The sequence below is a fragment of the Xiphias gladius genome, chromosome 20 (assembly GCF_016859285.1).
Source record: "Xiphias gladius isolate SHS-SW01 ecotype Sanya breed wild chromosome 20, ASM1685928v1, whole genome shotgun sequence".
In the NCBI taxonomy this organism is placed as follows: domain Eukaryota; kingdom Metazoa; phylum Chordata; class Actinopteri; order Istiophoriformes; family Xiphiidae; genus Xiphias; species Xiphias gladius.
The window spans coordinates 24,266,837-24,292,389 of record NC_053419.1 but is presented as its reverse complement, the minus strand read 5'-3'; the positions used below and the strand labels follow the sequence as shown (position 1 = coordinate 24,292,389).

At 47.6% G+C, this 25,553-nt stretch overlaps 1 protein-coding gene across 2 annotated transcripts; it reads left to right on the top strand.

Moving 5' to 3' along the window:
- The first annotated feature begins 581 nt into the window (after window positions 1-581).
- On the top strand, window positions 582-25,219 carry fgfr1b (fibroblast growth factor receptor 1b). 2 transcript variants are annotated; one of them, XM_040157270.1, is made up of 17 exons: window positions 582-977; window positions 7,148-7,303; window positions 10,972-11,073; window positions 11,196-11,368; window positions 11,468-11,591; window positions 12,877-13,067; window positions 15,033-15,177; window positions 15,873-16,063; window positions 16,147-16,292; window positions 19,346-19,467; window positions 19,622-19,732; window positions 19,817-20,007; window positions 22,095-22,217; window positions 22,298-22,368; window positions 22,740-22,877; window positions 23,302-23,407; window positions 24,293-25,219. In XM_040157270.1, exons 2-17 carry the CDS (start codon window positions 7,195-7,197, stop codon window positions 24,374-24,376), a joined length of 2,127 nt encoding a protein of 708 aa, XP_040013204.1. In that variant the 5' UTR covers window positions 582-977; window positions 7,148-7,194; the 3' UTR covers window positions 24,377-25,219. The 2 variants fall into 2 exon arrangements, with proteins under 2 accessions (XP_040013204.1, XP_040013205.1); XM_040157271.1 differs by lacking the exon at window positions 582-977 and adding an exon at window positions 1,441-1,460.
- The last annotated feature ends 334 nt before the right edge of the window (window positions 25,220-25,553 follow it).

The window sequence follows — 25,553 nt, the reverse complement described above, 5'->3', positions numbered from 1 at the left end:
CGGGTTAATCCATGAAACTCGTTGTTCACCGGTTCCAGCTTCTCAGATGTGAGTTCTGCCAGAGGTTCTTTCTGTGTGTTAATCAACCGACACCCAGGGGGGGGAAAAGGGGTTTATTTGATTCAACACAACTGTGCAGCAAATGCACTCTACTTGACCTAAAACTATGCTTTCAGAACTAGACCTTGACCCGGTCCCTCTGAAAGAGCAGGGCTGGAGGATGGGGGGACATGAGGACCTTATGTAGACCTGAATGATGTGGAGAGGAGGAGGCTGTCAGGGTCCCGGGCAGGGTCCCAGCCAGGCCCAGGTGGACCTGATAAACCGCCAGCTGAGCGGGATGCTCTTTTTCTTTTTTTGTTTTGTTTTCTGGTTTAAATGAGCTTCCTCCATTTTTCTAATCTCTAACGAGCCAAAGTGGAAACAAATCATTCTCTTCCTGCTCCGAGGAAAACAGGAGGGAGTGGCGAACACACACACACACACACACACACACACACACACACGGCTCCTGGGGGAAGTCCGTGCACGAGGCTGGATGGATTGCACGATTGCGCCACTCGGAAAATGGAGTCGATAAATCGGTGGCAGCGGGGCATTAATCGAGTGGGTGGGTGAAGCGGTGAGTGGGAGGAAACTCCCCCTGTGGGCGTTTCTTCTCCCCCCGCAGTCCGTATTCCGACCGTAGCGGCGATGAGCTGCGCGTTTTCCACGTTTTCCCTCCAGGGGCGAAGGGCTCGTTCGGAGTGAAACCGCCGGGGCCCGGGATCCGCTCCCGCAGACGCGTCCGTGCGAGTCACCTGAAGCTTCGGCGCGAGAGCCGTTAGGCGTCAGGTGGAGAGACGAGCCTGCTCACGTAAAAGGAAAAAAGTTGTATCCTGTCCCGGGACGGCACCGCAGCCACAGCCGGACCAGGGGACCCGTGCTGGCTCGACGTCGACCCCGCGTCCTCGGACCTACTTTAGCGGCCGACACAGGTAGAGTTTTCCGCAGACGACTCTCTGCACGAGCAGCCTCGCGGGAGCCGACCGCACGGCCCCGGCTGTAAACGAGCAGTCAAACGCCGCAGCACCGGCCTGACCGGGGCTGAGGGGGGGGGGTCGCTTTCCGACCGGGTAGCTTCCTCCGTACGAGTGCTTCGTGCCCGAGGAACTCGTCAGGTGTCGCGTTTGCAAACCCGCGGTTCGCCGAGCGGACCCACTCGCGCTCCCCGCCCCGGCAGAAGCTGCTCCACCGCCACGGACGAGGGAGACACGCCGTTACCAGCGGAGGTCCCGCGTTACTCGAGCGAAAGCGTCTGGCCGCTGTTAACGGGACGCACTCGAGGCGGGGGAAGTGATATCGGTGTCACCGAGGGACACGCCGGAGCAGCGGGACGTGGACTGTGCTGTGCGCGTGGTCCCGCAGGCTCGGTAAACGGCGCGCGGTTTGGGTGAAAGTGCGCGAGCCCTTATCGGCAGGTACGGTATCACGGGTGAAGGTTTAGGGTCTCGTGAGAGAGAGACAGATACCTGCTGCCATCAGACCGGGTGGAGTCCGTCTGAGCTGCTGCTGCTGCTCTGCCGTTGGGCAGTAAAGCTTTTCCTTTCTTCTTCTATGAGCCCATCACGTCGTTTGGCCCAGCAACTGGAAAACGGTCCCAGGCCGCCAGATGTTGCTTCAGTGAAAGTGTCTAGTTGGTTAACATTGGCCGAACCTGCTTTTAGTCTCACGAGTGAAGCAGTAAAATGGCTCACGTGAGTGTTATGCCCACGCTTGTATGTTGCATTACTAGATCATTGTGCATTCGTGGCATTTTGTAGTTGTATTTAGTCGGAGTGGAGTTAATTTGAACCGTCCGATATGCTGCTGGGTACTTTCATCTATAACACGCCGTCGGATGTTGGCCGGAGAATCTCCAGCACCATTGTTCCAGACCTGGAAGAAAGAACCTAGAAGTTACCGTTTTCATCGGTTAAAGCGTTCATCCATTTATTCCTCCGTTTTTCTGCTGCTGCTCCTCCGGGTCCAGGTCGTGTTTAATGATCAATTCATGACTTAATCGGGCATTTTTGTTATGCACAGCTGGAGAGCGCCGGCGAGAACGAGATATAAATGTGTATTGATTCATGCCCTCGGTGAATAATTCTAGGCCCGGGCCTCCCTGCTGGTTTTCGTCGACACCTTTCGTACTCCGGTCGGTGTCGCGGTTGGAAAAAAGGATTACGTTTTACTCCACGTGGTATTAAAGTAAATCCTCCGCTTTTACTTGGCCAACCTGCAGAACCCCTGTACCAGCCGACGCTGGGATTTATCTGTAAAAACCCTAGTTTCAAAGTGGCTAGTAACTGAAGGATTGGAATCGATGCCGTGTAGTGAAACATACACGGTTCCCCGTCAGAAGTGGAGCAGAGGTACAGGAGCATACGACGGAAAAGCCAAGTGAAGTGCCTCAAACTGTAGTTAAGTGCAGCACTTGAGTAAATGTACCCTGAGTATTGATACTTCCACTTAGGTGAATGAGCTGAGGGCTTCGTCCTGTCCCCTAAACGTACCCTGTAGGGGAGTTAAGTATGTCATTCGTCTGTTACTAGCCCGGTGTTCACAGCTACGTCTTGTAGTTGAGGTTAAAAATGTGTCGCGTGTGCTTGGTTCTGGCCGCCGGCCCCACTCTCCTGACCCGCCGTGTCCCGGCAGCGGCTCGGTGAATGGGACTTTTACGGTGCGTGGTTACGAGAGCAGTGATTTGACGTCGACCTGTCGCCGCTCGGCTGAGCTGTGAAATCATCTCAGCTCGTGGTGTCGCGCCGAAGGGCTGAACCACTAACAGCTCCGAACCGGTGACCCATCCTCCCAATCTCCTACTACAACTTATAATTGAGTTCATTTGAAAGGCGGTTCCAAGGAGGAGCTCCTCTTCCCCTTCAGGTCTCTCTTCCTGTTGGGCGCTCGCTGGCATCGGCGGTTGGCGTGTTAGTATGACAACTATTCAGAGCTGCCAGCCTGCTGCAGAATGTGGTGTGTAGGTGAGGGCTTCGGCACGGGAAGCTGAACAGGGAGGGGGGAGCTAGTTATTTAAAAGCTTGGGAATAGAGTCTTAGAGAGGATTAAAGGATTTGCAGAAAGAGGGAAATAACCGTCCAGGTCCTTTTGGTGAGAGCGTGTGCACAGACGGTTGTGTGACGGTTGTGTTCAGAAAGAGTCCAGGTAGGGCTGAGGATCGTCGACAGAATCAAATAGCACAGCGAGTCTTGACTAAAATACCTCTGCACCGGCAACGTGACGGTGTTTTTGGAGGAAGTGTAATTGACAATGAGGATACGGCACCCAACAGAAATGGCTCTTCTCTCGGAATGAACACTGAGGACCGGCCTCAAACTGGCTCCTCCTACAGCAGCGGGGGCCCCTCTTGATATTCCGGCCTGGCCAACACTGGATTTTTAGGCCTCTACCGACGTTGTTTACAAAATCCGACGACGATACACCAGCCAATAGTAACATAAACAAACAATCTTGGTACAGGGCCCTTAGATGAGTTTTTCTTTTTCCATATTTTGACCAAGACGCAGCCTGAGCTGGACATTTTGCAGTTGAAAAACCAACGTGTCGGTGCTCTCTGGTGGACGCACTACTAATGGAGACACAGTTGTTCCAAATAATCTCGAACCCAGCTTGCCATTTTTTTTGTTTTCGGTCACGTCTTAGCCAACGTATCCACCGACACCGATGTATCTGCACTGAGGTGACATCGGCTGTTTCGTTGGTTCACTTCGAATTGGCATTTGTAACTGACAAAGACACCACGAGAAGAAGAGCTTGCCACAGTAGCAGCCCGTGTGGCGTCAATTAGCCGCCGGCCATCCAGACACATGAAACAACTGTATTTATGAACTAGGAGCAAGTCAAAATGTTTGTCATCTTCGTGGCTCTACCTCACACACACCGATTATCCGGGGGTCGAGCTGATCGGGGATCGGATAAACGCTACAGCGGCTCCGAGCTCCTTGTATTTGATCCTATGTGTGGAAGCCTTTTTTTATCGAGGCAGAGAACAAAGGCTAATTTCAGTGGAAGATTGTGAATTTGTTTTGGAAGAGACATCTGGCTCGAGTGTATCTCCAACCTCCTGCTGTGGTGGTTTGAGCAACTGGATTTCAGGCCATCTTGAATCAATTTACACCACAGCGTTTTTTTTTTTATCTCTTGGCCTGTTTTGCCCAAACAAAAGTGCCTTAAGAGTTTGCGACCTCAAACGCGTGACATTTCCGTGCAGCAATTTCTTGTTACACATTGTCTGACGTATACGTTGATACGGATCTATGTGGATAAAGGCTGCAGTCAGCCCGTAGCACAGTATACGGCACAACGGGCTCTAGCTCGGAGCAAGCTTCCATTTCGGTGCTGGATATGTCGCTGTGTGGGAGGGAGGGAGACCGCTGCATTTTCCAGACGGCCTCAGAACGAGCCAGTGTGTAAAACAAGAAAAAGTTGGCAACATGAAGGTTTTTGTGAAGGTCCCTCGTGTGCAGCAGCCCGACGCTCACATAAAACTCTTTAATGCTCACAAACAGCCTAATTAATTTAAGAGGCCGCCTGCGAGTGTGTGCTCCATATGTGTGTTAGTCTAATGTATTAAATATGTCTTTATAAACACGGCACGCTCCACTGTGGCACGCATCACACCCGGGGGACGCCACCCTCAGCCCCACGCACATTCTCTGCGGGCACGTTCGTCTGTGCAACGCGAAGCTGAAGGACGGACCCGGTAATGAGATGGATCAGTGCGCCAGCAGCGACGCGGCCGGCGGCGCTTGTCCTCTGTAATGACCTGGTTGTCGGAGCCGCAGGGTACAGGCTGAGGCCTCAGCGACGGCAGCCGACCGGTTCTCATCTTGTTTACGAGGCTCATAAGATGATGAGCGTCCTCCTCGTATTTACTGTCCTCCACGGCTCCTTCAGTATCCAGGCCACTTTCTAACTGAAGTTAACTTCTTCTCTAGAGCTCGGTCGCTGTGTCTATCGGCCCTTCGATTCTGTACGTGAAATGTTTGTGTATTGCCGGGGCTGTGTTTTCTCTCCTTAGCTCCCACACCGGGATAATGTTTTTACCAGAGAAGGACCGTTTCACACTTTCATGGGGACACATGCGGCAAATGGTGTTGGCGTCTGCCGGTGTTTGTTTAGGGCTTTATGTGTGATTTACTGCCACAACGTTGTGTTTGACACTTGACGGATATTCAGTAGTCACAGGTGAACTAAGGGGGGGGCCCAGTCGCCATGTCTTCCGCCGCTCTGGGAAACAGCTGCACGGGTGTGAGCAGCCCGCAGGGTAGCACGGCGGGTGTGCGGAGTACTGCTTGGGGGCGGCCGGTGAGGGGTGAGCGGACAAGTTGTTCCCATTTCCACTTGTGAAAAGGACCGTGCTGGTGGTTTTTTACCATTTTCCCATCATGTCCCAGGTTTTCTAGTGTGATTTTTCTCTCTTCCTACCAGCCATTAGTCAGGTTTCCATCCAAATTGGGTGCAAATTTACTCTGACTTTCCAGAAACTTGGCAAAAGAAAACGAAGTTAATGCATATTTGCATTCACTACTGTTATGTGAATGAACAGCTGGAGGAGACCCGAATGCCGTTTGAGAACATTTTGTTCTGTGCTGTTCTTTACTTTTAGTCGTTTACTGTCCTGTGGTAAAGTGAGCAGAGACTAATGTGAAAGCTTCCCCTGTGGCTGCGTTCACGGACGCTCAAAGGCTTCCAGTGATTATTTACGTTATTGATTAATGTGTAGATCATTTTTCTGAATAATCGATTCATCCAATAGTCTCTGAAATGTCAGAGAATAATGAACAATTTGCCCAAAAAACCGTCAGAGATGTAAAGATGCTGAAATTTCCAACGATGTAGAGGGAGAAAAGAAGCAATTCCTCACGTCGGGAGAAGCTGGAACTATGCAGATGATTCACTTTTTTCCTTGACGATGAAATGACCAGTGGATCATCTGGTTGATTAAGGTCATCCACAGCAGCTGGAGATGATTTGAGAATCCGTCAAAACCCAACCCCTGAGTCATAAAATTAAAAAAAAACTACACAGCTATGGTGAATGTGTGAGTCAGATAATGAACTTATTCTTTCTTCTAACTGCTGGATCTCAGATTTCTCTCTGGTATAATATGTTGACTCAACCGGAGCGATGCCTAAACAAAGAGGCTCTTACTGCAGAACCAGCCACCTCTCTTTATTTGATACAGTCGAGCAGTATTTATTCATGGAGATCAGTCAATCAGTAGAGCACCATTTTTGTCAACACCTCCTTCGCATTCACGAACTCGAGGCCGGTTTATATTCCTGCGTGGGATCAACACAGAGCCTACACAAGTTGTCCTGCGCCACTGGGAGCATTTATACTTGTGCGCTGGTGCGTCTGCATGGCTCTGTAATTACACCACAGAAAGACTCGTTGGCGGCGGGGTTTCTATGCCAGTGCGTGTGTACTTCAAACACCGGCGACCGAAACCGAGCGGATCGTGTTCCGCGACAACCAGGTCTCCCGTTAAATCTTCTCGACTTCTTCCAGCGCATCTTTCTTCATTTGGGATGGGTCGTTCCAGTCTTTTCTCGAAGGAATGTCACACATTTGATGGCTCCAGCTTCTCTTGTTGCTTCTCTTTGTCGTATATGATAGTAAACTGAATTTATTTGGGCTCTGCACGGCTGGTTCAACAAAACAGAGCATTTGAAGACGTCACCCCGGACTCTGGGAAAGTGTGTGGGTTTTTTAACGACACCGGAGCGCTGTGGCACGGACGACTAAGACATATCAGGGTTTGGATACGTAAGCAGTACTTGTTGGTAGGAGACATTCTGTGTTGGTTTTTGGTCTTTTCATGGGATTTGTTAACCATAAGAGAAATATGGGATATCGCCAGACTTGTCCTTTAATCGGCTGATTGATCAAGCGTAAATATAATCACTAATTGCCGCCCTACTTCCGTGAAATGATTGGAAACCCTTGGCTTTTGAAGGGCGGTAATCCAGGTTAAAACTGATGGTTTGCTTTGGAAAATGGTCGGCGTGTGATGTAAACACATTTGCAGTAAGTGGAGAAAGCGGAGAGGATCGTGAGCGTCTTGTTTTGTCAACCTAATTCTATTGTCTGTGTGTTGCAGTGTGCTCCCAGTCTGGAAGTCCAAGTAAGTTGATGTATTAGGACACGATGTCGTCCCCCCGCTGCTTCCTGCTGCTGCTCTCCTGGATCCTGCTGGTTCTGCTGGTCCCGTTTCCTCAGGCTCAGTCCAGACCGGCCACAGAGGACACAGACACAGGTAACGTACTTCGCAGATGTCTGAGTGTGGACGACATTAGTTTTTGTCTCTCCAGTGGAGCCGAACAATTTCAGGAAATGATCTAACTGTGATTCCGAGCAATATTGCAAAAGAAACTGATCATTTTCTTTGAATTGAACTAAACTCCAGGCCTGTATTTGTGGTCCACATCAGTCAGTCCGGGAACCATTAGTTGATTAATCAGTCAATAGACAGAAAGTTATGCGGCAGCTATTTTGATGATGATTCAGCATTTAAGTCATTTATCGAGTAAAACTTCCAAATATTCCAAATATAGTTTCCAGCTTCTTAAATGTGAGGATTTGTTGCTTTTCTTTCTTCTATATTATTGTGAACTGAATATCTTCATATTCTTCCGACTAAAAAACGAGATATTTGAAGACCTCACTGTGGGAAATTTTCAGTAATTGATAACAGAGCTGAAAGATCAGTCAAATATTTCATTAGTTGATTGACGGAACAATAATCTGAACTAATTTTGATAATTGATTGATCGTTTTAGTTATTTATTAGGCAAAAAATGGTTAAAAAAAACAAACCAAAAGCTACAGTTTCTAACGTTCCAGCTTCTCACGTGGGAGGATTGGCTTCTTTTCTTTGTCCTTTATCGATGTAAACTGAATCTCTTTGGGGTTTTGGTGTGTTTGTTGGACAAAGCAAGACATTTAAAAACGTCACCGTGGACTCTGGGAAGTCGTGTTTTTACATTTCATTGACCAAACGTTTAATCATTAAATAGCTGCAGCCTTGACCCTCAGATGTTAACAGCAGTTTGTCATTATTACCTTAAGCGGGCACCTATGACTGATAACTAATTATTATGACGGCATTTTAACGTCATGAGTACTTTGAATATTGTTGAGTGACGTCAAATATACCACTGATGTAGAAACTGAATAAATGTGAGCTAAATTAGCTCAAATCTGCTTCGCTAGTGTTCGGGTCTTTCTCTGGCTGACGGGCTCAAACCTCCACAACGAGCAACTGCGTCATTTCATCTGAATCTGTTCACTAAGAAACAAGATGAACTTGTGATGATGCTTAAATCAAAAATATGTTGTTTAATGTTCTGTACACCACAAGTACAAGGCTGGGAGCTCGATTTACTGAAAATAATAAATTAGGGCTGGAACTAATGATTTTTTGAGTTATTGATTAATCTGCTGACTACTTGCTCAACTAAGCGATTAACTGGTTTGTCTGTGAAATGTCAAAAAATAGTATCATTTCCCAAAGCCCGAGGTAATGTATTCAGACTGCTTGTTTCATTCACCAAACAGGCCAGAAGGCAAAAAATATTCAGTTTGCGATCAGAAATGACTGAAGAAAAAACAAAAAACAATCATCACGTTTAGGAGCTTTAACCAGCGAATGTTTGGAAGTTTTGCTCAAATAATGATCAACAGGATTCATTGATTATCAAAACAGTTGCTGATTCTTTTTCTGGTGACGGACTAATTGCTGCCGCTCTAACTTATATCTCATGATCTTAATGAGATACGTTCCCCGGTCCTGTGTTGGGTTAATCCCCCTGGTTTGGAGCCTGCCTCGGTAAGCTCATCGAGCAGGACGGTCCCTCTGGTCGCTAGGTCCCTCTGCGTGGTAGACTGAAGTAAAGTTCGCAGACAGCGGTGCTGCCGGTTGCTTTTAACCTTTTTTAACCCACGTGTTTGTCGTTTGGAGCCTTTCCCTCTTTTGTCCGAGGGCTCTTTCATGTCTGATCCCAGCTCTGTGGTCGTAGGGTTTTAGACTCCGTATTATATGGCAGGTTATAAAAGTTTCCAATGAGCGAACTTCTTTAATAGGAAAGTGACCTTTTTTAAGGTTTGGCCGCTTTCGGCTTTGAAGCATCTGAAACTGGTTAGGCTGATTGTTCATGGTGCAACCGAGGCTTGGCTCTCAGGGTGCTGGTTATGGTCTGTATGTCCCGTCCAGACACAGTAACAGAGTAACAGATGCACGGTCTGAGTGTGTTATGGCCACTCAGGCTCCCTGTGGCCAATCAGCTCTGCAGGAACACAACAAAGCCCTTTTTCAGGAAACAGTCCTATTCCTTTCTCTGACTGTTTGTTTTTGTGCGTGTTGTGTATGTATATACCTTCTCTGCGTGTTTGCATTTTCTGTCCCAACCATCTGGACTCCAGCTGAGTGTGAGTCTATGTAATACTGTTGTTTTGAGCCCATAAATTCTTGTTATTCTCTCAATCAAGAACACATCAAATTTAGCCTCTCTGCTGCTCTCTGCTTTCACAAACAAAGCCTGGTTTTAGTTTCCCACCTCGCTCAGTTCCACCCTTTCAAAATGAAGGTTTATTCTTCGGGAAATCAAACCGCTTCCGTCCCTTACACTCTCCGCTTCCTGAGACGGAGGATAAGCCCGGTTAAACAGAAAAGTAGTCTTCTAAGTGCTGTGAGCTCCTCTCAGTTCTGGTAAAGAAGCATCGCTGAATCCCAGCCCCGTCTAACCAGGCCCACTGGTCTTTTTATAAACTGTTTGATGTGTTTAACAGAAGCTGCACATTTACCATAATCTGTATTCTCAGTACCACAACACATGGTTTTACAGTTTTCCCAGCTCCCCAGAGGGTTGTTTTTCTATCTGTTCACCTTCAGTCTGACTTTAACTCCAGAAGCACTCTGAATTAGAGGCTGATTGGGGGCATACGCCATATGCAGAGGAAAGCAGTCCTGCAGAGCTTCGTTACCAACCTTCATCCTCGGCGGCTAGACCAGTCAGTAGCTAACAGGCCCAATGTGTCAGCTGGAGACCAGCAGCTCTGTGAGGCTGAGCCAAGGCACGGATGCTAACATCAGCCTGCTAACACGCTGGTGCTAGCAGCTGTAATGTAACATCGTTTTTTCACGTTTGGACACGTCAGTTTTTGTTCATCCAGATTCCTGCTGCTTTAACGTTTACATCCAGTTTGTTTTTTGTTTTTTTCAGAGCAACACGCAGAGCTCCACAGGAAAGACTGACCGGTAATGTCAATGATCGCTAATCGATGCCCTGCAGTCGTTGCTAATTCTGCTTCAGATGTGAGCATCTGTGAAAACCTTAGACCATTTGACACATTTTCACCAAGCGTGCTGAAAAATACGCAAGTTACGTACAGATTCGGGTCTGTACCTTAGCATATTCTCAAAGCTTTGACTCCTCTAGTCATTAAGGAAGAAAGCAGTCGTACCACTGCTGTTTTATTATGTTTGGATACCGAGGCAGGGTGTTGCAGCATTTCCTGGGTCGGGGAGAGGGTCTAACTCTGAGAGGGATCTTACTGATCTTGGTGCAGTCCCAGAGCAGGGAGGCTCTGGAGGGATGTGTGTGGTCAGCATGCTGTTAACGGTCGGCGCAGATGGGGAGGAGGTCTCTGAAGTTTCGGAAGTGGTTGGGTGTAGTGCTGTGCTGTGGCGACAGCTCCTGTCTGCCCGGCTATTGAGTAGGAAGGCTTAAGGCCTCATTCACAGCGACCCGTTTCACCGAGCCGGGGTGAGAGGTCAGAGGTTAACACGCAAACTGTTTTCATTGTCTCTTGGAGGGAAATTGTGAGACTCCCACTAAGACGCCTTAAAATCTGACTCCTCCATTTTGCTCACACACACCGCGACGGTTTTCTGACCAGCTCTTAAACTTCCAACTTCTTTTGTAGCTGCCGCAGTAAAATCCTCTGAAGATGAAGAAGACGATGAGTCATCCTCAGAGGAAAACAAACTCTCCAATGAATTTTCAACAAGCAACGAAAAGCTCCAACGTAAGTCTCAAACGTTTGTTTTCTCTTCGTCTCTCTGTTCCTTTGCTGCGGTGCTTGTGTGTTGAAAACAAGAATCAGAGCAAACACAAATGATTGTAATCATGCCGGTGTCTCCTGGCTAGCGCTGGCGCCTCAGTGGGTAATTCCAGAGAAGATGGAGAAGCAGCTCCACGCCGTTCCAGCCAGTAGGACTGTGAAGTTTCGATGCCAAGCCACTGGAAACCCCCTTCCCTCTCTGCGCTGGTACAAGAACGGGAAGGAGTTCAGGAAAGACCAAAGAATCGGAGGGTTCAAGGTGTGTGTTTGACCGTTCAGGTAAAGAGAAAAACAACGGAGGCCCGACCAGTTGTTTGAAGTCATTTTTTTTTTTCTCTATCGATCCTCCATCTTTCAGATCAGAGACCACATGTGGACTCTCATAATGGAGTCAGTGGTTCCATCTGATAAAGGGAACTACACCTGTGTGGTGGAGAATGAATATGGGAGCCTCAAACACACCTACCTGCTGGATGTAGTTGGTAAGAAACCTATCTGTCCACAGCAAGCTAATGTTTCCAGGTTGTTTCCAAAAAGATCTTTATTCACATCGAAACACCTCAAAAAAACTGTTCATCCCGGTCAGCATCTGGCAGAGAGACAGACGCAGCGCGGTCTCACCCGTTCAACCTCGGTCCGGCCCCCTCCTGCCCTCTGTGAACACCTGTCTCTGGTTTTAATCAGGGATGCCCCGGTCGAGTCCCGATCCGAGTCTCTCGATACCTGGTGTCTGCCGACGCAGAGTCAGATCCGATACCGGTATTTACGTAGCAGCAGGCGACGTGCAGTGTTTAATTAAACATGTATCTTTGAGGCGATCCTCTAGAGTGAAGACGTCTCCGTCCCTTGGAGAACTTGAAACCGCGGAAAACACTCAGTAACTGTCTGATTCTACGGTGGTGTTACAGAGCGGAGCTTCTTCCCTCACAAAGGATCTTTGGCAGAGTACAGACACACAAACCGACAGCAGACAAGTTTCATTCTGTTCCGTCGTCAGATTACTCACACAGTTAACATTAACTAGCAACAGCTGATACGACCTGCTGATGGAAACGTTTGTCTTTTTAACTGGAGGAAGTGACGTCAGCGGCGGATAAACCCGAGAAGCTGCTGCCTGAAGGTTTTTCTACACCGGTCTTTGCCAATCAGTAAATCTGTGTGTTTTTGCCGACCAGGGTGCCTAAACTCAGAGTCAGTCTCACCGGTGCGTCTAAGCAGCGTTTCACATCATATGTAGTGAAATGCTGCGGTGTAGAGTCCGAGCGAAGGAGAGCAGTAAAGTTCGGTAGAGAAAGGATCAGCATTTGAGTGGCTTCTTTTCTGGTGATACTATTTTGAATGCAACCAAATTGGAGTATGAAACTTTTTATTTTATTTCATTGCAGCTCATAAAAACTGCACGTTAACCAGCAGCCCTCTGACACTTGTGCTGCGAGTGTTAAAATGAGTGGTCACAGAGAGGGTTAAGTTCTTCCCCTACCATGGCATTATCATCTTACACAGCATTTTTTGCTCTGATTTCCCCGTAAACACCAAAACACGCAGCTAGTGTCCTAAGATTTACACTCTCTGGAGACAGTTGTGGAAAAGCCCAGTTTTTCGATGAGAAAAACACCGGCTTGGACTGGACAGAGGGCTGAAACAGAGAGAAAAAGACGTGGGCTTTTTTTTAAATTGAAACCAGCTCACTTTGAAAGTTCTCTCAGTACGGCCCTTGTTTATGTGTTCCTGTTCAGCTCTTAAATTTTTCAAACCCGTCTTTTCCAGAGCGTTCTCCTCACAGACCGATCCTGCAGGCCGGTCTGCCGGCAAACCAAACCGCTGTAGTTGGTAGCGACGTGGAGTTTGTGTGTCGAGTGTTCAGCGACCCGCAGCCTCTCATCCAGTGGCTCAAACACATCGTTGTCAACGGCAGCAGAGTGGGACCGAACGGACACCCCTATGTCCTCGTTCTCAAGGTGGGTACAGTACGAACAGGTTTACCCCGGGCCAGTTGAACCCGCCGTTCTTAGGTCGAAACTCGGCCTTGTCACAGCATAAATGGAGATTTGCTCAAGAATTTAACCACAGAACCTAGTTTTTAAATAGAGATGACTTGTTGCTAAATGCAGGTGGAACTGTTGGGCAGCTGGCTGAACAAACTGATAAAACTCGCTTGGCCATACGTGTTAAAAAGTATAAGAAATAATTTGAAATATGGTCAAGTAGGGCTGGTCGATATCCCCCTAAGTCATCGTCGCAACCCTTCAGGTTAATCCTGCAACCGCTCTCCGTGTCTGCATCAACAAGTAAAACAAAGTCAAACCCACATTTGCAAAGTATCGTCGGGTAACTTTAACGCATTGTTTGGCCCATAAAACTTTTTTTTGGAGGTCACGTTACTGCTTGTATTGCTACGGTGACTTCCTGTGGACTTTTTTGATTGGACGGCTCTACAGATGTCTCCATAGCAACTCATTTACACGTTACGTTAAGTCTTTACTAGCTTAGCTATTCCTTAAGTTTTAATGGTGCAAATAGCTAGTTTGAAAAAGGCTTGTCGGTACTGAGAACGTAGAGGGTGTAGCTAAGTGTGGCTGCTGCGACACAACATCGGGCCCCTGTACTATTTAAAAATGTGGTACCAGCATACTTTAAATTTGATACTTGGGGAAAGCACGGCCAATCGCAAAGAAAGCCAACTTTGTGGATAAAGATAAAATGTTAGTACCTCACACTTTTGTCTGCAGTTAGTTATATATAAACTGTTTTTTAAGCTGTATAGCGGCAGCATGTCAGGAGGTCTGGCGTGATTCATTGACATAAAAGTGATTTGTATTTGCTTCAACCTTCACCGGCGGTGGTTGAGCTAGTCTCTTTTTTTTTTTTTTTTTGCATGACACTGGTTTCATTTCTCTCTGTCAGAGCAAAGCTGAACCACAACTGTGGACTCGTGATGAAAGACACTCGGGCAGTGTGGTCCGTTGGGACTGGAACGCAGCCATGAGCCTTGCACGTTTCATAATGTTCCCTCTCCAATCACAAGAAAGGCTGAATACAATGAATGTCTGATGACTGGGCGATTTAAAAAAAACAAAAAAAAAAGGCTTTTAGCTCATTTCTTAACCATAAACGTCTCAACGCATGAGTCCTGTCAGTCCCAGTGCCGGACCTTATTTGTTACCTCCAGATATCCCCAAGGTAAAAGCCGGAGGGCTGCCCGGCGGAGGCTGGGAATACATAACCGATCAAAATGAATAAAAAAGAACAAGATCCGTTGCCGATTGTGGAGGCAGAAATGGGATCCACGTTATCAGTTGATCGTGTTTCCACTTGCTCGGAACGACTTTTCCAAAATCTTGCTTACTTTACGCACAGCTGCACAGCGTGGAAACCTCCCCCGATCCTCTTCCAAATCCTCCAACACGACACCGGGAGTTAGTAGTCAAGTTTTCTCGTTACTCACAAAACAAACGATACAACCTGGGTAACGTGCAGAATGCGTTTCCTTCCTCGTGATACACTTGTACAACAGGTTTTTTTAAAAATATTTTAAACGCTCGACGGAACCGGACTCAAGGTGGGCGTCCGTCTGCCTCGAGTGGTTGGGTTGGGACGAGAGACACGGGGGACAGTGGGGTCATTTTGACATCTGCTGTTTTCTAACATAAGCTGAGCCTTTGTGGGGTTGGACTTTGTCGGCCAGCTGTAAACTGGCCCCTGTTATGGATCTTTGTGTATATTAACTCTTTCTAATGTTTGTATTTTTGGGGTTGTTGACTCTCGCATATCAATACCGGCCTCAGAAATCCAGTGTCGGTTGGGCTCTGTGTAGAAGTCTTACCAAAGTTTCATTGCACAGATTAACTTTACCCGTTCACAAACACACACATCTGCGTTTGACTTTTCATATTTACTTAACGTCGCATTCCTCTCTGCCTTAGACTGCAGGTTTGAACACAACAGATAAAGAAATGGAGGTTTTGGCTCTGAGGAACGTCACTCTGGATGACGCCGGAGAGTACACCTGCCTAGCGGCAAACTCCATCGGAGCCTCCTACCACACTGCATGGCTCACTGTTGTGGACGGTAAGTGAAGATACCCGGAAACCTCAGGGGCTATACATCGTACTGACGGAGCTTACCCACTGTCTCCGTGAAGACCTGGCCAACAGAAAGAAGCTATGTTGGCCGCAGCATGTCGTCAGGCGGTGGCTGGGATCCGGATGGCAGGCCCGGGAACCGTGTAGGTTCGACTGAGACAAAGAATGTCAGCTGTCTGGGAGTGATGCTAAAATTCTCCCCAGAGAAGTCGCTATTAAATTGTACAACTGACACACAGGGAAACCTGCCAGGTCACTGTGACCTGGCATCAGTTAGATGGGAAATAGGGCAGGATAACTATTGGATTGAAGATACGCATCCTCAAGGCAGAGTCTGTAAGTGTAGTCCGTCATCTGTCAACCCCAGATGAAACCTTTCAGACCCAGATTGAGGCGTAAAATACGGAGGCTGTCCTTTGTCGGGCAGTTGCTCTCGAGACGACTCGGTTTTGCTTCTGCTTGTTGTCAGTACAAATAAACCAACGTGGATTGAATTGCGCTCAGTCTCCGCGATTCGTTTATTGAAATTGAAGATGAGCCCGTCACGATGTTGGAGGGTTTTCGTACCGCACCCACAGTTTTTTTTTTTTAAGTAAAGTAGTAAAAAGAGAAGAGAGAGAGAGAGAGAAAATCCACCACACCTGAGTGTTAATGTTTGTGCTCTGATTCCTCCCATCTCAGACCTGCCCCCCTCCCCACTGCCCTCCCAGACCTACTTGGAGATCTTCATCTACTGCCTTGGGTTTTTCATCATCATCATCCTCACTGCCACAGCTGTCATCTGCAGACTCTGCTGTGCCCCGAAGAAGAGCGACTTCAGCAGCCAGTTAACCGTCCAGAAATTAGCCAAGAGCATTCCTCTGAGGAGACAGGTAACGTGTGTGTCCTCCGTTTCTGCCGCCTCCCTCTGGATCATAAAGCACAAAGGCCCTCACATCTTCTCTCCTGCCTGTAGGTGTCAGTTGAGTCCTCGTCCTCCCTGCAGTCAGGGATGTGTTTGATGCGTAAGTCTCGTCTCTCCAGTGCAGCCACCACCATCCTGGCAGGAGTGTCAGAGTACGAGCTTCCCTACGATCCCGCCTGGGAGCTGCCTCGGGATCGGTACGTCGGCTCAAAACAATCTGACTTTGACTGATGATCATTTTGTGTCACTTCATTCATTCAGCCTGACGTTGTGTTCATGTGATTCAGGAATCAGGGGATATTTTGTTTTGTCGACACAGAAGCTCTTGTACAGGTTGCTAGCAGCTGCTAAAAGGATCAAATAAATATTAGATTTTAAGACCCCGTTCACACATATGGACTCAAAGGAGCAGTCCTTCATTGTCTTTCATGACTCTGAAGCTTGTTAAGCAAATAATTTACAAACTCAGCTCTGGTTGGACAGTACCACTCTACGGATGCACAACAAAGGCGTTCGTTTCCTGAGCAATATGCTTCCAGGTTTCGTTTTCAAATCCGTGTGGCTTGTCGCATTGAAGCCGGGAAAGGCGACGATCGGCTTTTCCCGCTGTTGGTTTGAAGTGTGTTTACATAGCTGAGTGGGAGCTAATAGCCGTACTCCTCTGTCCCGAGGTGACCAGGACGAGCGCAGCTTGGTGTCTCCGGATTGTCACGTTTATATTTGGAAAATTAAGTTTGCTGAATCAGCTGTGATCAGCTCCTGTTAGCAGGGTACTCGAGGATGTACAGACAACTATCACTGGATTAATGTGATATTGAAGAAAACCTAAAAACCCGATGATTCTCGGCCAAGTTCTGCAGTTATAAGGAGCTTTTTTCTGCGTATTCTAAGCGAGTTTTCGTGGACGTTTATTTGTGATGGACGTGTGTTAGAATCTACTGAATCTAAAAATATGCATCTCTTCTCTGTGTGTTCAGATTTGTCTGAGATATGATTGATTATGATTGTTTACACAAATCGTGGCCAACGGGTGCTAAGTGTTGAAACGTAGCCTAAATGAATTGTCGATTTTGTAGATCAGCAGCCAAACTACATTAACGAACTCCCTGTTGGTCTTTGAAAGACCTGTATGCACCTGTCCCTTTCATGACATCGACTTACAACCACCTGTACAGATGCAAACTTCTCATCCACAAAAACCTGATCCAGAGGTCTGACACCTGATCCAGAGGTCTGAAACCAGGCATAAAAGAATAGTAGAAATCAACAGGAACAGATTGAAGCGTCCGTTGGTACTTGGTTTAACAAAGATCTATTTTGGTATATGGACAATATACATGTTGACACAGGGCCTTGGAATTGAGAGTATTTTTCGGAAAATGTGAAGTTAAAACATTGTAGAGTTGCTCCTTGAGGTCCTTATCGTTTCACTCGATACTCACTGCCTTATTGGTGAACATCCCCAAGTGAACTTAGAGTAGATCAACACGGTCCAACTGACACACAATAAATGTGGGACCTTAAGGTCTGAGGGTCTAGAGAACGGGGCCAATTGCCCACTTTGCTCTGCCGATAATCCGCCTTCTGAATTAGTGCCTTACGATACTTTTTATGACGGAGTTTTCTAACCTGAATTCCCGTGTTTCTGTTCAACTGGATGATTTCTCGAGCCATGACTTGTCATGTCCTGCGTTTAGTGAGTCATTTGCCGTCAGTGGCCCAGCCTTCGCTGAAGGCAACACCCTTTACTTAGTTCTGCCAGAAGATCATCGGGAGCCCACAGAGCGGTTTCTTACATTTCCTAGTTTGAGTTTGTCTTTCTTTTACTCCTTCTCTTTGTGGTCATCCCTCGGCCTCGCTGCCAGTCTGGTTTAGACCAGTTAAGTTTTCCTCACGATCATCATGATGAAAGACAAAGTGATCGCCGTGATAACTTTCCCGTCTCGCTGTGTTACACACCACAGTGCGCGGCGTTCTGGCGTCTGACAAACCTTCACGCTCACGGATCCGTCAGCGCTCAGAGCGAAAACAGCGGTGCCTTTAAAAAAAACCAGCAAGGGGCTGCGTTGGTTCAGGTGCCGCAGAGCTGATGAAGCGTGAACCACGTTGTCCAGTTTCAGTAACAGATCCATGAATTCAAAGGTGCGTCGGGTGCTAAAACACGGCGCGGAGGTTTGTTATACCGTGAGACAGAATTTTACATCTTTACACGGTTTGTGTTTGCGCGTCGACAACTGTCGTAGACGACGAGGTAAACAGTCGAAATTAGAGCTGCAAGGATTAGTCAATTGACGGAAAGCAGCTTCTGCAACTATTTTTCTAACTGATTTATCATTTCAGTCATTTTTCGAGCAAAAATGCCAAATATTCTCTCGTTTCAGCTCCTCGTGTGAGGACTCTTTGCCTTTGTATTTCATATGCGACAGCAACTTAACAATCTTTAAATCTTACACAAGCAAACTGAAGACATCACCCTGGATTCTATTTTTTTACAGATTTTTACCATTTTATAGAGTATGCGATTGCTTGATGGGTTTAGGAAATAATTGTCAGTAAAATGAGTTGTTAGACGCACCCCGAGCGGCGCTCACAAATGCTGCCTGCACACTTATCACAAATGGCGGAAGTGTGATGTTTCACAAACAGCTGCCAGCCACAGATTGCTGATAGATTTGTCCCGCTGGGCTTTGGACTGCTCGCGCAGCAGCTGCAGATGTCGTCTTTCTTCGATCAGTGAAGCTAGTGAAAAATGAGCGAGAGGAAATTATCTCATGTCGTAAATGGAAGCTTGTATGTTGCACATTTGACGAATCCTATTTCGGTCCCACGGGTACCTGAGGCGACGCCCCCACTCCCACACAGTCGCTTGCATTCTTTAGGAAGGTCTGTTTTCAGGCTGAACGCCCACTCGGGGAGCGATCAGTCAAATGTCCCCGTCTGTCTGACAGTGATTTCTGCTGTGGTCATGCATATATCATCATGATGTTCTGTAAAGCATCAGCTCTATGAGCCATATGTCCACAGCTGAAGGTGAAGTTAGTCTCTCCAGCTGTAGGTGATAACTGGCGAAGTGGCCTACAGTGAACATCTTCACAGTCGCAGACAGCCTGAAAACCGCTAAACACTTGGCTCCACGGGGATCAGAAATGAAAGACCGGTTATCTGTAGCGTGTTTGTAGCACCGTGCAGTTGAAGCAAAGTGTCTGTGCTGCTAATCTCAGAGTTGAAACACTCCTTGGTTTTCCCTCAGGCTGACACTGGGGAAGCCCCTGGGAGAAGGCTGTTTTGGTCAGGTGGTGCTGGCTGAGGCTGTGGGCATCGACAGAAATAAACCAACCCGCCTCTCCAAAGTGGCTGTGAAGATGCTCAAAGGTGAGAGAGAGGTTGTCGTCTCAGGGACGTCTTTTTAGTCTCTGGGTTTCTGCAGAAATGGCTGTAGAAAGTTTGAACTTAAATTCGTAACCCAGAGAAGAAAAATGTCTAAATCGAGCATGAGGCTGATGCGTGAACTCGTTGTCGTGTGCAGCCGACGCCACAGAGAAGGACCTGTCGGACCTGATCTCTGAAATGGAAATGATGAAGATGATCGGTAAACACAAGAACATCATCAACCTGCTGGGAGCCTGCACGCAGGACGGTGAGTGTGTGGATCTTTATGTCCTTCAGAGGCGATGTGTTTTGCAGGTGTTAAGGCTAAAACCTCCACCCGCTGCTCTCTCAGGCCCGCTGTACGTGGTGGTGGAGTACGCCTCACAGGGGAATCTGAGGGAGTACCTCCGCGCCCGGCGACCGGTCGGGCTGGAGTACTGGAGCGGCTCGAGGCAGGCTTCGCTGGGCACTTTAGAGATCAGGGAGCTGGTGTCTGCCGCGTACCAGGTGGCCAGAGGAATGGCGTACCTCGCTTCAAAGAAGGTCAGTCTGTGCAGCCTAACGATTCTGCGGTAACAGGATTTCTGTTTAGGGCCACACGTTGTATGACTTTGTTACATTCCAGTCAAAAGTGGATGTGTGGAGATCGGAGTGGCGGATTGCAGGGCTGCACGGGTAATTGAAATACCATCACGATCTCGACCGAGGTCTCTGTGCAATTCTGCCGTGATGATGTTAGCAGGGACAGCTGCTGCATCAAAACAAACGACCAAAGACAAGTACGCGTCACTCCACAGGACAAGCCGTTAACAGGAAGACAGCGGCAGGGCGTCGGTGAAAATGGATCTGACATGAGCGAGAGACAGCAGAGCAAAATGGGGTGAAGAACCAGAAAAATGTGTCGTGGAAACGCAGCGATCGGGAGAAGGAACCAATACAGTTACCTGCCTGTGCTCGGACCGTAAGTGCACCCACGTTACTTCGAAAGCAACGCCACAAAATTCTACAGCCAACGTCGCAAAAGGCCGGGAAAACATCAGTGGAAAACCCCTGTCCCCTGAGCGCTCACACGTCCAGCAGAGCGGTAAAATCGCCAAGGGAGGGACTTTGGCTGAGTTAGGGAAGAAGTCCAAGATCTGGCTCTGGTCACCACAACAACTCCTGCAACTGCTCTTCGTGTTATACGCCAGCACGAAGTGTGAGGCAGCACATCTGAAAAATGCATCATTTACAGGCCAGGGCAGATTTATGATCAAGGTGAACTATGAAGTCAGACATGAAAAACCAATAATGACTTCGTTCTGAACAGTCAGAGGCCCCAGACTGAATCACGCGGGACTGATGCAGACTCCTACCTGTTGGAGTCTGGGGGTGGAAAATGGTTTGCTAATCGAACACTGTGGAGGCACAGTCCGCTCATAGCTGGACAAGTCCTTGAGAACAGAGAAATCAGGTTTGGCAGGAAATCGCTAAACCCGATGTTTTAAAAAAGAGCTGCCTTCTGTTTGGTGGCAAAGCTGCCGTTTAGCCTGTGGAAAAAAATCAGACGTGAGCCTTCGCTACAAGGGCGAAAAAATGAAGTTGTCCATCCATATCCAAGACAACAACTAGAAAATAAAGATAAGAGTACGCTAGTATATTGTTTCTCAAGCATTCTCACGCGTCAGCCAAGAAATACGCCATTTTTCCCCAGTTTCCTGTTTCTTTTCAAAGGTTTGTTATGGGATGACCTTTGTCGAAGAGCCCGAGGCTCCTCTGACCTTTTTGCTGTCCAACTAGGCGGAGGAGGTTTGTTTAGGTGGATGAAAATGTTCCATCATTCCAGAAAAATCACTCCGAGATTGATCGAGCAGGGTGGAAGAGCCTGTCCTTCCCCCCTCTGATGCGACTTGAGCTGTTGCCACCGAAATTTAAAATGATGGATGAGACTGTGAGCAGGAAAGATCACTTTGATTGGAGACAGTTCCAGCAAACTCCTCATCGCGGTGTACAGAAGAATCCTCCTGGATAGAGCACACAATTAATCCCAGTGGGAAATTCCAGTTACGGTGGAACATTAGATCTGCTGTGGAAACATTAATCATATTTTTTTGTTCTACGGATTCGTTATTGAACAGGGAAAATGACTAAAGGAACATTCCCGCAAAAACAGATGATAAGTCTGGTGATGTTCTGTGTTCAGAGCCAAACCAGCAATGGATGTTTCCGACTAACTAACAGAACCGTGTGTGTGTGTGTGTGTGTGTGTGTGTGTGTGTGTGTCACAGCCTGATGCATCTGATTCCTCTGAACCATAGAAACTATTAAAACACATCGCTGAGCCCCACTGTTGCTCTGGGCGACATGTTCCTTCAGCGCCATGAGCACACACACTGGAGTTTACTGTGACTCAGTCCCACACACACACACACCGTCCTGCTGCCACAAACACTCACTACAGCACCAAATGTGGATTCATCCGCCGCTGAAAATAGTCCCCGACAAATGCTCCATTTCCTCCTGTTTGTTTGATTAAAAAACTGCCACCTTACCATTAATGATAATAAAGAAAGAAAGCGTATGTTAGTGAGGTGTTTTTAAAGATTTACAAAGCTGCTAAAGACCCTGTCTGTCTCCCCTCTGGTGTTCAGTGTATCCACAGGGACCTGGCGGCCAGAAATGTGCTGGTCACAGAAGATAACGTGATGAAGATAGCGGACTTCGGTCTGGCGCGAGACATCCACCACATCGACTACTACAAGAAGACCACTAATGTAAGGCAGCGAGACGACCCCCAACTTTAACGGGACGTCGGTAAAAGGATGATTCTGCTGACATTTTAATGTTCCTACAGGGTCGTCTGCCGGTGAAGTGGATGGCACCGGAGGCCTTGTTTGACCGCATCTATACACACCAGAGCGACGTGTGAGTCTCTGAAAACACGCTCGCCGTTTCCTCCGTTTTCTGTTTGTTTGTTCTCGCTTGATTGGTTATTGATTAGTCTGCTGATTATTTTACTGATTAGCCGTTTCGTCTATAAACTGTCAGAAAATAGCAAAAGATGTCCATCGCAGTTTCCCAAAGTCCGAGGTGACGTCTTCGGAAAATAATACACATCTGCAGTCTTCTGATTTATTAGTTTAAATGAACCCAAAGTCTTCATGTGATGTCAATGATAACGTTACGTTATCTTCAATGACTTAAATAGGAGAAGCCTTAACGCCCGTGTGTGCCGATCGGCAAAAAGAGCTCACAGGCACTGAGGGTTTAGTAAAGTTTCTGTGCTGCTGCTGCAGGTGGTCGTTCGGAGTCTTGTTGTGGGAAATTTTCACCCTCGGGGGGTCTCCTTACCCTGGCGTCCCTGTGGAGGAGCTCTTCAAGCTGCTGAAGGAGGGACACCGGATGGAAAAACCCTCCGCATGCACTCAGGAGCTGTGAGTACACACAGACCCAGCAGCCCCCGCTCCCGCCCGCCCCGGGGAACCAACAGTCATTTCGGTCTCACTCTCCCCAAGGATGGTCCCAGTAGGTCTGTGTTTGGGCTCACAAGCGGCCTCGGCTTGAACACAGGTCGTGCTTCTGCGTCGCTGTGTGCCCATAGACTCAAAACACATTTGCACTTGTATCTTTGTGAGGACGCTCGCTGACATAATGCATTCCCTAGCCCCTGAACCTGAACCCTAAGACCAGGTCTTGACCCTCACACAGCCCTTGGAAGGTGTGAGGACCGGACCAAAATAGCCTCACTTTCCCAGCGTGGTGAAATCCGGTCCTCACGAAGACAGCCACACAAGCGTACACACACACACACACACACACACACACATCCATCTGTAACACTGGTTTTGGTTTCATCAGGTACCTGATGATGAGAGACTGCTGGCATGCTGTCCCATCCCGCAGACCCACTTTCCCACAGCTGGTGGAAGACTTAGACCGCACACTTTCTCTCATGGCAAACCAGGTAACGTGTCCTTAATCCCGACTTTCATTCAGTAAAACGGATACAGATGTATAAAATATCAACCATCCGTCAGCGACTTCGACTTTTCCCGTAGACGCCACTGAAACTTTACGGCGTTCTTTTTGTGTAGCACGTTTTTCATGCTTTTTGAATCATTGAACAGTTTTATCTCAGAAAATAAATTGGTGACTTGATGTTTCACATGAAGTGAATAAATATTTTAAGACATTTTAACAGCGTGAACGAGCACAGCTCCAGAGCATTTTACCACCGAGTTTACTCACTAAATGACCACTTTATTAGGTACACCTCTACAGTCTACTGCAACCCAGTACAGCTCTGCCACGTGAAGCTCATTAATTCAACTACGTTGTGCTGGATTATAATGAAATGTGTTTCTAATTAGATTAGGGATTAGATTAGAAACACCTCCCCATGTAATGTAGCCCAGCTCAAGGCCAATGTAGGCTACAAGCAGTTGGGAAGCTCAAATGGTTGGACGATTATCAAAATAGTCGCCAATCAGTTTTCTTTCGGTCAGCTAATTGATTAATGGTTCAGCTGTTTCATCCCTGTTGGATTGCGTTAGATTTTACAGGTGAACCTATTGAAGTGGCCACTGTGCGTATGTAGACCAGCCTTTATCACAACCAGCTGATTCTGGTCCCCGTCTAAAGTGTTTGTTTCATCACAAGTTAATTGTTAATTTTCGGGACAAATCCAGTAATTTTGTCCATTAGACAAATATCCGTCTAAAATATCTGTGAGAAATCGGCGACGTCTCCTGAGACAACGTGTCCCTGAACCCCAAGGCGAAGGAGGCTGTCTGGAGCCCGTCCTCAGCCCCGTTTTACTGTCCCTGATCCTCTGTTTCTGTCTCTGCAGGAGTACCTGGACCTCGCCGTTCCTCTGGTCCAGTACGCTCTGGTCGGCTCCTTTGCTTCGGCTCATTCCCGTAGCTCCACATAAGCGTCCCGGGACCATTTCCCTTCCTGCTTCACCTTTATCCCGTTTCCTGTGCTGTGCGGGGGGGCGGCGGCGGCGGCGGCGGCAGAAGTCCCAGAAGAAGCCGGGCAGAGGAGCTCAGAAGAGCTGCTTCACCGTCGTCTATCACGGCAGCCTGATGTGAAGAACAGCTGGACCGAGCTGGACCGTGTGACTCCCCAGCAAGGCCTCAGGAAGCAGCTCACACACTGCGACACACACCATCTCATTCATACACGGTGAACAGGCCGAGTTCACCCACTGATAGAGGACTGTGAGAGCTGGGTTTTGTTCCCGTACTGCCCATTGCAACAGTGCTTCGGTTATGTTGGTAATAATAATGTTCTCATTGTGAATATTGTAAATAATAGTTTGTGTTATATGGAAGACCAAACTGGATTTATTAGAGAAATGGGACATGAAAGAGATAATAAAGGGAGAAACAGATATCAGAAACGAAGTGAATGAATAAAATACACAAAATTCAGAAACAGATCTATAAATATTCAAGAAGGATAAATTTGTTCACGTTACCGTTGAATTCGGATTGATTTCTCCATCAGCCATAATCCCTCCAGGAATAAATGACTTCTGATTTATAGACTTGATTTCTCGTGCATTTTATTCATTCCTCTATTTTCATGCATTTTTCTCGCATCAGGCTTGGTCCTCCACATTAACGTCACGTTGCCAAAGATGATGCCAGTGCTACAGTTCGACGTTGCACTTAACCCTCCAGCCGATCACAGCCGGCAGTTACAGAACATGCCTCTAGTTGAATGTGTATGATAACTGATTAACGGTATTAAAATCCTTTTGAATTTTTAACTGTGATGTGATTAAATGGGAAAGACGCGGCAAAAGCAACCAGAGTCGTGTTAGGAGCGCGGGACAGTCCGTGTGCCTGGGAGTGCGTCCGCATCGGTCCCGCGCCGGTCGTGGATCGGTGGGTCCACAAAACGTCAGCCCTTGTCACCAGAGACAGCTGGTGGTTCTGCTCTCAAACTGACAGACGACACTGGTTTTCTGACTCCGAGCTTCACGAAGCAGCCATTTTAAACTAAACCCTGGTCTTTCTCTATCCCCAACCGAGGAGTTTCTCCGGCTAAACCTAACCAAACCGTTGTCACATCATAAAAAGGAGAGGTTTTTGTTGCGGTTC